Here is a 12,165-nt window from a genome sequence, read left to right as displayed (position 1 = left end):
TGATACAGAAGAGAAAAACACATGACCAGAGAGTAGAAATACAGAGGAAGAGTAGAGCAAAGGCAAGTGGAGAAGAGGTATTTGGGAGTTAATGTTAGAAAACTCACCCTTCAGCTTCAACAGTAAGCGTCTGTGAGGCTTGTTACACGCTCCTCTGCATTATTTTCTACGTTACACTCTCTTCCTACAAAGTTTAGTTTTCTAAACCTATTATGTTTAATGTATTCTTAAAAACATTTCTTTTACCATTTACCATGACCCAATTAAAATGTTTATTAAAATGGAAGATGTTACAGACATTGTTATCAAAATGAATATTCGGGGAAAAAAGTGCTACTTTTTAATACCTATTTTTCATTATAGAAGGGACTTCGAACCTTACAGTACTGAATCACTGGCACGCATTTGCCTAGGTCCCTTAGACACACTGGGAGAAGAGCTGCCTCTTGATAATGATGTTAGGGACGGGCCAGCAGTTGATGAGGTTCAAGCTTTGAAGCCTTTGTCACCTGTCCCTCCTTCTGGCTTCTCTCCGAGCCATGTCGCCTCAGCCGTAATTCATCGTAGTGAGTGCCAGCTGAGTGGTGTGGCTAGCGGCCAAAAGAATCCCTGGGTGGAGGCCGGGGGTCCCGTCACACCACACGGCGCGGCGTCCTGAATCCCCGCCTCGCCTCCCGTGCCCCCGGTGCCCGTCTCTGCCCTAGAGACCGCTTCACAGACATTGCTTTTTATGGAATCTCGGATACGGTGTGGTTGTAGCCTTTCTAGATGAAGACAGAACCGATAGGTGGTAAATAGATGCCAGACGATTAGGGAGTGCTCCAGGGCTTTGGAGGAGGGAGACGGGCCTGTTGAATTGGAATCGATGGGTCCAGTGTCACCACTGGGCCTGGAGTGTGGGGAGTGGGGAGTAGGGCAGCGTCGGCCTCTGCCGGGAGCGGGGGCGGCTGTGGAAGTCCCAGCAGAGGGGGACGTGGGGACGAGGGGCCTCTAAACAGATGGCTGGAGGGAGAGGCAGGGGAAGCAGAGCCACGCCTGCTGATCTACAGCTGTCTTCTGGGAAAGCCTTGGGGCAGGTGTTAGAACTCTGATGACTACGTAACTGAAAGTGTAGGGCAGGTGCGGAAGACCTGCCAAAGTGTTTGTGCACCTTCCCTGTTGCCACGGCCGCCTGACAGGACAGAAGAGGCTGCGTGGTAGGGGAGGGGCTGGAGCTCTGGAAGCCGGGAGGCCAGACCTCGAGCTCAGCTCTGCCCCTTTGCAGCTGAGTGGCCTGGGCCTTCGGCCTCCCCCGCTGCCCAGACTCCCAGCCTCCACTCTACTCTGCCTTTGACTCGTTGCTTCCGACGTGTTACGGGATTTAGTTCTGCCACGTTTGCTGGCTCTTCATTTGATCAGTCAGTGTTGCTTTGTCCCCCAGTGAACACTGGCCAGAAGCCGCAGGACACTCTGACCGATGGCTGCGTTCTACTCAGGCGCTGGTCATGTGCAGCGGGCTTCCACTTCCTGTGGTGTGTGCACATTTCCCACGTTATTGGTACCAAAAGCTGTAACTAAGTGGTATTTAATAAACCAGAGATTCTTCAGTATTTGTGAAATGAGATATTCCAAGTGAGTGATGAAATTTTCAGAAAAATGAAACAAAACATAGTATAATTGCTTTGATAAAAATCCTAAAACATTCTTAGCATAATGTAACTTTCTTGATGACTCCAGCTTGTAAAATTGTAAACCCGCATCACGATTCTTTGCCGGTATGTGTGTAGTGGTGTCCTTAGAAGTGGTGGAGACTTAGCCCTCCCTTGCTCTACAGGGCCCCTGGCCTTGAGTCCTTCTCTGTTTTTCTTTTAGAACTTGTGCTATTGATAGCGTGCTTTTTCTGTAACAGCCACTCTTACCTTCTTACTGTCTGTTTCTGATCTGCTGTGGGCTTGCAAAACAGATAATCAAGTAGGTTAAGTGGGTGTTAAGAAAGTCATAAAAACTCATCAACTCTGCAACATAAATTTTAGCTACTCCTGGCTCTCTGCCATACTCTTGAGCACTGGGACTACTGGTTAAGTGAGTGGGTTGTTGCTCCGCTCGCTTATCATCTGATGTCACCCCAAGTTAGGCATTATTTTGGCGTTACAAGTTTTAGTAGACCTTTGCAACAGAATACCCTTTGTTTTCCCCAGTGTGATCATTCTTACCCTATTCTGAATTTTCTTTTAGGTACGCAATAACTGTTTGGTATTTTGATGCAGATGAGAGAGCACGAGCTAAAGTAAAATATCTAACAGGTAAACATCTGGGGCCAGGGTACACCGGAAGGAAGAGACCCCGCAGCCAGGCAGGGCTTTCCGTGAGCCAGAAGACTGGCTCCTTGTTTCCGTCTGATTCTTAATTCCCCTATTGAAGAGGGCTGCTCTTAAGTCATCTTCATTGTTATCTTGAACCGTCACAATTGCCCAAAGATGAGGAAAGTTTGAGACAAAGAAGTCTGGGAAAATCGTTTGAGTCCAAGCTGAGTTTTTCTGTGGTAATCCTTTTCAGTCACAGGCTGGCTTCCTCTCATTCTCCCCGCAGAGGAAAGGTAATAATATCCTTTCCGTGTTAGATGTACGTGCTCTGAAGAGTACTCCAGGTCTGCCATGTAAAATGTGGACATGAAGAAAATTAATACAAAGGGGATGAATTGACATGCTGAAATCAGTAAAGCAGACAGGCATGTGGAGTCCATGTCTGCCAGTGGCGTCCATAGGTCACCCCCAGTTACGGGTTATCTCCTGGAGCAGTTGGGTCTGAGGTTTCCATCGGATGGACCACTGACCTGTCTTGTCTTTAACCCTACCTTGTATCTCCACAAACCTGCTCAAGTTCATTCATATTACTGATTTAACTAGCTGTATATTCATGAGCCCGTTGATAATCCCACATCAGCCTTTTATAAAACTATAAAAATTGAATGTTCACGCATTTTCTGTGTATTTTTAAAGTTTATTTGGGACAGAAGCCTAGTAGTGTGCTTTCAGTGATGCTGAACACACTGTGCTCTTACAGCAGTTTGATTTGCTTTTCAAATAAAAGGAGACAAAAATCATTATCTCTGTGTAGAGAATGATTTTTCCCTTTGAGGGTTTACTAGTTCAGCGTCTGTGCATGCCTCGTAATACAGTCCTGAGGGTAACTTTTGGAAGTGCAAGCATGATCGTTTTCAGATGATGTGTGTTTGCAAAGCTGAAACGCTGTGCATACTGTTAGGAACTTAGTGGGAAGCAGTACTCTGGTGCTTACTGAATGAATGAATTTTTTTTTTACCTTGCAGGTGAAAAAGGTGTGAGGGTTGAACTCAATAAACCTTCTGATTCAATCAGTAAAGACGTCTTATAGAGCCTTTGATCCAGCAATACCCCACTCATCTACAGTAATTATTGACGCTGTTTGTTAACTTGTGAATACGAATAAATGGGACAAAGAAAATAGACCACCAGTTGGCAATTTAAGGAAACCAACAACTTTTTTGTGTTGCATCAAAACGAAGATTTTGACTGTGTGGCTTTGTACTGCATGATTGACTCCAAACCGGTGATGGGAGGAATATAAGTTATCAGCTGAAAGTGGTATTTACATCTGGACATGAGATAAGTGCCCTAGGTGGAACTTTTTCACTCTTATATTTGCCAGGTCTGTCGTCTAGCTGACTGCATTGCATCTCTCCCTTTTTTATATAGTCAAGTTTGAATTTGAAGTAATTTTTATATGATCAGGTACAATTTATCAAAACTGAATTGAGAAAAAAATTACAGTATTATTCCCCCAAATAGCATCAATCTATTTTTGTAAACCTCTTCGTACTATTAAATTTTGCCCTAAGAGGCCTCTTATAATGATTGTTGCCAGTGACTAATGATTACTTTAATTTTCTTTTTACTTAAAATAAGAAAAGGAGCACTTTAATCACCAGCTGAAAAATCCGATTGTTTTGTGTCCTGTCTTACACTAATTTGGACTCTTAGAAATTGCTGCTGTTGTTTTCCTGACATTGTTAGTAGTGAAACATAACAGTAAAGCCATCACCGTTTACTACCAATAACTTCTAGTTCATGCTTTATAAGAAAACATACACAGTAAAAAGGTTTTATCTTTTAAGTTACATTTAAAAAAACTAAAGTGACTGGCACTAAATGAACTTGAGGTTATCCTCAGCATCAAGTTCCCAAGATAAAGGGCTTTCTTATGCTTTCAGGTATATATATCCTATAGATGTAGAAGATACTGTCCCCTTTCCTAAGACTTTTCCTTTTGCTTCCCGTCAAGTTGATTGTACTTTCAATTTTGCTGTTAAACGTTTTCTTCCTACTCCTGTGCCCATCTGGTCAGCAGATCAGCACCTCGTTCCTGTTGGGTAGCGTCAAGGGGAGGCTGTGCACATTCAGACTGAACGGTGTTGGTAGAGACTTAACGTTAGTGACGCCTCAGACCCCTGCTGACACACTCCCCAGACATGACGCTCTTCGTCAGTACCGAAAGATGGATGTTTAGCTTACAAACACGAAACACAAAGCAGAAAAACAGATACTTTTATGTTTCATGAGTTTGCTTTTTCACTTTTCAGGAAAAAAAGAGGGAATACTACAAAATCACACAAGGCCTCCCAGACTTCTGTTATTTAACACCTGAATTAGGATGGGTGTCTTAGACTTCAGTTTCCTAGGCTCTTCAGCAAAGCCCTAAGGGTGGTATCTGTATTTTGCGTGAATTATGGGTGTAAGACCTTTGCCCACTTCAGTTTTCTATCTCTATCCTTAATCTTCTTTGCCAAAATAATGTGAGTGTACAGAAATATTTCTGTATATTTCAACCTATGACAGTTTTAGCATCTGTATAGTTTGTACTCAATTAGAGACCTTTTCTATGGAAAGCTCAGTAATTTTTATTAAAAGATTGCTATTGTTCATGTAAAACATGAAAAAAAAATTGTTTAGTGAACTGACAGTGTGGACTTAGGGTGGGATTGAATATTCAGTATTGTGATCTCACGTCCGGAGAACTTGCAGGAGACAATTACAGTTGACTGTTGTTTTTCCTCGCCCGCGTGCAGTTTCGTTCCGCTTCCTCTCCTAGTTCCATAGAATACAGCGGAGCGTCTCGACAGTAAGTGCCTCTGCCCCCTGCCCTCCACACTCCCCGAGCGCAAGTTGTCTTTGCCACCCGGCCTGCGGTGCAGTGCGCTGCCTGAGGCCACAACTCAAAAAGCGCTGTTATTTTTAGGTCTAGTAGAAATCGTATGATGTGGATGGGAGGCTTGTCTGTGAAGGTGTACAGCAACAGCCTTTTAATCTGGGAGCCCCTGTGTCATTCAGATGTGTTTCTCTGCAGTTGTGCAAAGTGTCAGATTCTACTACCTGTGGGTTTTGCTCACCAGACAGGTTTTAAGTTTTGGTTTTTTGTGTTTTTTTGTTTTTTGTTTTTGGAAAAGTTTATATAAGTTCTTGGAGATTGTTGTGAAAGGATTGAGAAATCGGGATAGCCATTCCTTTAATATCCATTTAAAATCTGTTCATTTCATGTTAGTGGGACCGTTAACTTGTCACCAAGCAGGACTCTATATAAAACAAAATTTAAAACTTTTTGTGGCCTATATGTGTTTAGTCCTGGTTAAAGATAAAGCTTCTGATGCTGTTTTCATTCACCATATTAACCAGCCGTAAAACGCAGACCTTTATCCACAGCAGGCAAAGGGTTCATCTACAGATAGACTATAAAGTCATGTAGCCTGAGAAGCGGCGTTTCATTATGCAAAAGCTCTCCAGATGCTTGTAAAGCTAATCTAATTAAAAAGATGTATAAATGTTCTTGAAAAAATTATGCTTCTTCCCGCCTGTCTTGTTTTTTTTTTAATCCTTTATCATACACTGACTTTCTTAATGGGCCCTTCCGTCAGACAATGTGCTTTTCTATCACACATCTCTGGTTCAGTCCAGAGCGTTTGGTATTGCTTTTTGTAAATGATAACGGGGAAGAGAGAACAGTAAACATGGGAGTCTGACAATTTCAGCAACATCCTGGGAGTAGCTGAACTGGGTCCACGGGCTCCATGACCTCTGGCTGGATTCTCAACATTTGGATTCTTGCCCTTTTACTAGGATTTTTATGCTGTCGAGCATATCTGTGTCGCCCCTCTGCTGCAAAAAGGAAGGGCCACTAGGTTCTATCGCTGGCCGTCACAGGTGTCCTATGTGTGTATGTAAGAAACTGAAGAGCTCTCACAACATGAGGTCAATATACAAGTTCATTTATCTCTTATTTAAAATATTTTTCGGTATGGTGTTTTTGTTATATCCCAACCTATCCTGGGGCATTTGGACAGTTGTGCTGAAACATAGCTGCGTGGGTTAAAGGAGAGGGCAGATGAGCTAGGGATGAAGACTTCGTTAAATTTGGTAGTGTGGTAAAAGAGCACAGCAGGATTGACCAGTCTGTTTAGTTCTGGCTCAGCCACTTAGTTGCGTGACCTTCGGAGCCCTTTTCATCTGAAACAAGCACAGTAGCTCCAACCTTAAGAGTCGTGCGCGACCTGAATGAAACACACGTTATTCCCAAGACACACAGGGTTCAAGGATGAGAGTGCATCTCAGCGGTGGGTGGCAGTTACATGTATTTATACCATATATTTGATCATATAATTGTACATGGACTTTCCGAAGTGCCCAGTCTCCACTGCTTCAAGAATAGGTTTTTAGACATCTTAATGCCAGGAATGCGTTCTCCAGATTCTGCCGTTGATTTTAAGGCAGAGTCTTCTCATGATGTTGACCAGCAAGTAAATTTCACCTGAACCATGGCAGTGCTCAAGGACGGACCATTGGACCGATGATATGTATAAAGGGCGTGGCCTCATGAGCCGGGAAGAGCTTTACAAGTAGAAAACACTTACATATAAACCAGTTCATAAGACAGGGAGAGCCTACGCAGCTGCAGGCGGCTAAAGCTCTTCGTATCGAATGGGTAATTTCTGCAGGTGTTGTAGAGGTCACTGGATAGGGAGTTACTGGATGAGAGCTCCCTTTCATTGAGATTAGGCCTTTTTCTGCCAAAATTGTTATATTTCTATGCTTTTCTATAAAATGCCTTTACAGTTTTCTAAGTCAAAGGTATAAATGCACACGTAGCTAAGTCAGCTTGTTTTGTAGGGGTTGTTAAGGAAAACAGCCCCTTGTGTCCTTCCCCTGAGAAAAGATTTCACCTCTTCTAAGTGATTCTTTGGGTGTGTGCCCGGTTCTTAATACAGTTGCGTCACGCGGGCCTCTCGCCGTTGTGGCCTCTCCCGTTGCGGAGCAACAGGCTCCGGACGCGCAGGCTCAGTGGCCGTGGCTCACGGGCCCAGCCGCTCCGCGGCATGTGGAATCTTCCCGGACCGGGGCACGAACCCCTGTCCCCTGCATCGGCAGGCGGACTCTCAACCACTGTGCCACCAGGGAAGCCCGCGTCGCTACATTCTTGATTCTTCATTGTCCGACATTTATCTCCTAACTTCCCCACGTGGAAGGTAAGAATACAGGTGTCTCTCCAGCCCTCCTCCACTGCCGCTGCGATACCTCCCCGATGTCCTTACATAATTACATTGTAACTTAGGTCACATTAATGTTAGACTATCTGGGACTTCCCTGGCGGTCCTTCCCTGGTGATCCAGTGGTTAGGACTCTGCGCTTCCACTGCAGGGGGCACGGGTTCGATGCCTGGTTGGGGAACTAGGATCCTGCATGCCGCGCGGCGCAGCCGGGGCGAGGGGGGGGGGGAAGGCTATTTGTGCTAATTCAAAGGTGAGACGCAGAATAAACCATGATGACTTTCCCAGTTTACTTTTTTCTTTATGTCTTGCTTGATCTTTTGTTTTCCCCTGTGGCGTCTAACCTGCAGGAACCTGGAGTGGTTGCCCTTTGTGCCTGGCGCACAGCTGCCTTCCCTAGACCTCCTTCCACATTGTTCTGGAGATCTATCACCACTCTCCGTTGGGTCTCCCATTTCCTGGGTCCCATGTCTTCCTCCGTCTTGGTTTACTTTCTCAATCTGGTGGGCCTGGCCTTCAACGCGTTCTGTGAGAGAGTATGTGAGAGCTCAGTTTCCTGAGACCAATGTCTTTTTTTTTTTTTGACCCTCACATTTAATTGGTAACTTGCCTGAGTTTAGAAATCTAGCTTGGAGATAATTACCCTTCAGACTTCTGGAGGCACTGTCCAGGTTCTGAGTCGCAGTGTGGATGCTGAGAAATCGGAAGCCGTTCCTGTCTCTGATTCTTTACATGTCATCTGCTTTTCCTCTGTGGAAGCTCACGGAATAATTCTTTGTCCCCAGGGCTCCACCGTTTTACAGTCACCCGTTCTCCGCCAATACGCTAGGTATGCAAGCTGTAAATTCGTGCCGTACATTCGGGGACATTTTCTTAAATTGTTTCTCCCCTCCACCCTCTCTGCTCTTTCTGAACCCGTGTCATTCAGACAGTGCACCTCAGGTTTGAGCCAGCTGCTGTCGTCTGCTTCCTCTGCGTCTTTGTCCTTTACCGAGGAGACGTGTCTTTTTCAGTTCTGCCCGCAAGGGTTTCACGTCTGCTCTCACGTTTTTAATTTTCAAGAGCTCTCTTTTATGTTCTCTAAATTTTTAAAATATAGAAAAACCTATTCTGTTGAATAGACACAGTATTGAACATTGTTTTCTGTTTGATTTCATTTTTGTCTGTCAGGTTAGAAGCTTTCCTCCCAGGTCTGATAGTTCTTGCTTGTGTGTTCATTTTTAAGGGGGGAGTACCTGAGCTTCTGGTTTTCCAAGGAATAGTAGTTGCTGCCTGAATCTGAATTTCTTTCACTGTCTTCCCAACAAAGTCACCTATAACCTGTACCTGCAGCATAACTGTGAGACACAGAAAAAAGTTCATCTTATGGGAAGCTAGAGCCGGCATCAGAATCCCTATGAAGGCAGAGTCAGGTGGAAACTATATGGTAAAGGGACAAGGGCAGGGGGCCTAGCTGTGGCAGTACACAGGGCAAGAACACAGGGCCCGAGCACGAGTGATGGGGATACTGACGCCTCACACCAGTGCATCACAGCGCTGCCCACGGGATCATCAAGAGGAAGTCTGAATGAGATTGAAGGGGGCTGTGTGAGGAAGGTACCGTGTCTGGGACAGGGGGAGATGTCTCCTGGAGGCTTGATGATAAAATGAAAGGAGGAAGTAAGGGTCTTAGAAAAGTAAAATTACAGAATCAGGTGAGACTCCAAGCCCCAACACACCTCACAAAGAAAAGTGTCATCTCTTGAGAAATACCGTATTTCACTGTTCCAGCAGAAGAAAACAGTCTTGAATCAGAAACCCCTCATCCTTGCCTACATCGAACCAACCGTTTCTGCAAGTCAAGGCAAAGAATACCTTTGAAAATGAGCCGAAAACGGAAGAAAATATCTACAAACACTACTATCTATAAGAAGAAAAAAAACGAGAAGTATAGCTGCTGAAAATTCTCCCCTCAACCATAAGGCAGAAAACTGCAACAATATTCGGTGTGCATTAAATATCCTCCAACAGAACTTGGCAGGAAATAAAAACTAACACCTGAAATTCGAAATTCAAAACCTCAGAACAAAAATGGTCCAAAAGACTCCTCAGGAAGCTGTGAAACAAGAGCTGATGTAACTCAGTAGAGAAATTGAAAATGACAAAATTAAAAAGATTAAATTGTGAGGTACCCCAGGAAGAATAGATTCAACTGAATATATAATGGTCATTTAAAAAAAAAAAAAAGTAGGAAAGCAGCCCAAAGTACAAAATAAAATAGGCACAAAGAGTTGGAAAGCCGGATGGACACATACACGCCTGCTATACCAATGAGAATGAACAAATAACCACGGTGGCTCTCACAGACATGCCAAGAAGCTAGACTCCATCCTCCCCTCGGGGATCCTATGGAGGTGGCTATTTGAGTATCTGATGGTAAGAATGCAACTGAACAGGTGTCTGGGTGCATCTTACCTTCCCTAGGGAATTATTTTAAATGTATACAAATACATAAAGGAACCCTGTGAGGAATCTTTTGTTAAAAAAATCCAGTTTTCTTTCATGTAGATGCAGATTTTCATGTATTTAGTTTGCAAAGCATGCTTATAACCTGGAATGATTTGGGTCTTAAGAATATCCTATCTTGAAAATACAAACTTTGATTCTTCAGGGAAGTATGGGAACGAGTCAGTGTTACATTAAGATGTTTTTGCAAAAGCAGGTAACGATGGAAGTTGAGAAACGCCAAGAATTTAACAGGCCCCTCTTCTTTCTTCTAGACCTCTGACACAGGGGCAAAGGACATTATGTCCTAGGAAGCTTTCAGACTAACCTAGATGATACACAACAAAATAAGAAGTACCAGACATTCAAAGGAAGAGTGCTGTGATTTTGAAAGCAGTAGAAAGTATAGGTCCCACCGCGTCTGGAAGACATTCTGTTGGGGAGTACCATGTTTTGCCATATGTTTGTTAAGTGTTCAGAGTGGAAGGTGAAATGAAAACAAGTCTGGGGAGATTACGGTGCCCTGTAGATCAGTCCTCGTTTGTCTGAACAAGCACACACTCTTGGCCATGCTGTGTCCCCTCCTCTCTCAGGACTTGAGATCCTAACCTACCGTTTCCCTTTATGGGTCAAAATTAGCAATTACTATGCCCGTTGAAGTTTCTCCCTTATATCCTTTTGGCTTTGCTTTTGCCTTCGGTTTTTCAGAGAAATTTAATTTACTAAGAGCGCCATCTGGTGTTCAGTGAAGCCAGAGGGTATAAATCTTTTGGTAGGTTTATTAGCACCAGAACTGAAGAAAGCAAACAGCGGCTTGTTTCTGTATTACAGTCTACAACGGTGTAAATTTTAATAGTGAGATTCCTGAGTCACTTAAGAAGATCAAGTCTTTCACTTTTCATATCAAAAGGTGTGTGATGATGTGTATGGAATTACATAACTTCTAACATTCTGGTGGAATGTTAGAAAAATAAAGGAAAACCAGAGCTGATCTCCTCATTGCATCCTCTTCTGTTCATTTCAACTCCCCAGGCAACTTAATCTGTAATGATAATTGTCCAATAGAGTTTCACTTCATTTGGTGGATACGCTACTTAGTCAACAACACACACAACAAACTGCTAAGGCACCAATAGCCTCAAGGACAAAAAATTGAGACAAAGAACAATGGGAACCCACTGCCCCTCAATAAGGACTAACTGCAAAGACTTCCGCTTTTTCACCAAGCAGCCCAGTGAGAGGAGATACCGCGTGTGCCCCAGGCATGGGATCCCAGCTGGGTACTAATCTGCAGGGAGATGCAGCGCCTCTTTCACTTTGACATTCTAATTTACTTAAAACTCCTCTGAGCTTTGGGGGGGGGGGGAACCCCACAAGCTCAGCGCTTTAGGACGACGGGATACTCTGCGAGATCTGCCCCATCCCCACCCACCTTAGAATTTCCAGTTAGCACACGCATGTACAGTCTACTGTGAAAGTCTACTATACTTTCTAAGTCTAAAGTTGCTTTGCTAGATATTGTATAACCTTGACTTTAAAAAACACCGAATTTTTACAGAAGTCAAGTCTGCTCCCCTTCTCCCACCCCATCTCTCCAACATGAAGGGCAACAACATTTAAAGGTTGACCCCAAATGACTGTTATCAGGATAGGAAACTTGCTTTAAAAGGGAAAAACAAACCAACAGAACAGAAAACTATTTTTCTAATATAAATGACAGATTGGGGAGTATCAGAATTCTGAGCGATTGACGCGAAGGCTTATTTAATCCCAAATTTAAAATTAACTTGTTTTCTTGCCAACTAACATTCCCATCATCCCTTAAAACTGACCAGCTCTTGATTTTACAACCTGAGTTATTTCTCGAACCCATCCTCTCTCCTTCCCTGCCACTGCCCCCCTTTCTTCCTCCTGTCTCTGTTGCCCCCGGAGAACTGGTCAAAACACTTCTCGAATGTTCTTGGCTGGCTTACAAGCCTTCCCAACCCTCACTGCACCAGCCCTACCTGAATCAGCAGATGGCCATACAAACTGGATGTAAAGCGCAGAACGTGACGGACGGATGGGTCTTTCTGCCCTCAGGCTCTGCGTACACCTGTCCTGTCTGCAGCCCTTCTCCTGCCATCTTA

At 44.0% G+C, this 12,165-nt stretch overlaps 1 protein-coding gene across 1 annotated transcript in view; it reads left to right on the top strand.

Moving 5' to 3' along the window:
* EGLN1 (egl-9 family hypoxia inducible factor 1) overlaps positions 1-5,841 on the top strand; it is a 56,963-nt gene extending 51,122 nt beyond the window's left edge. Inside the window, exons 4-5 of the mRNA XM_082673914.1 lie at positions 2,215-2,282; positions 3,308-5,841. Of these exons, the coding sequence (XP_082530040.1) occupies positions 2,215-2,282; positions 3,308-3,372 (133 nt within the window). The 3' untranslated portion in view covers positions 3,373-5,841. The remainder of the gene's footprint in view (positions 1-2,214; positions 2,283-3,307) is intronic.
* The last annotated feature ends 6,324 nt before the right edge of the window (positions 5,842-12,165 follow it).

This window comes from Grampus griseus, assembly GCF_964374135.1.
Source record: "Grampus griseus genome assembly, chromosome: 16".
In the NCBI taxonomy this organism is placed as follows: Eukaryota; Metazoa; Chordata; class Mammalia; order Artiodactyla; family Delphinidae; genus Grampus; species Grampus griseus.
This window is presented reverse-complemented; position numbering and strand designations above follow the sequence as displayed.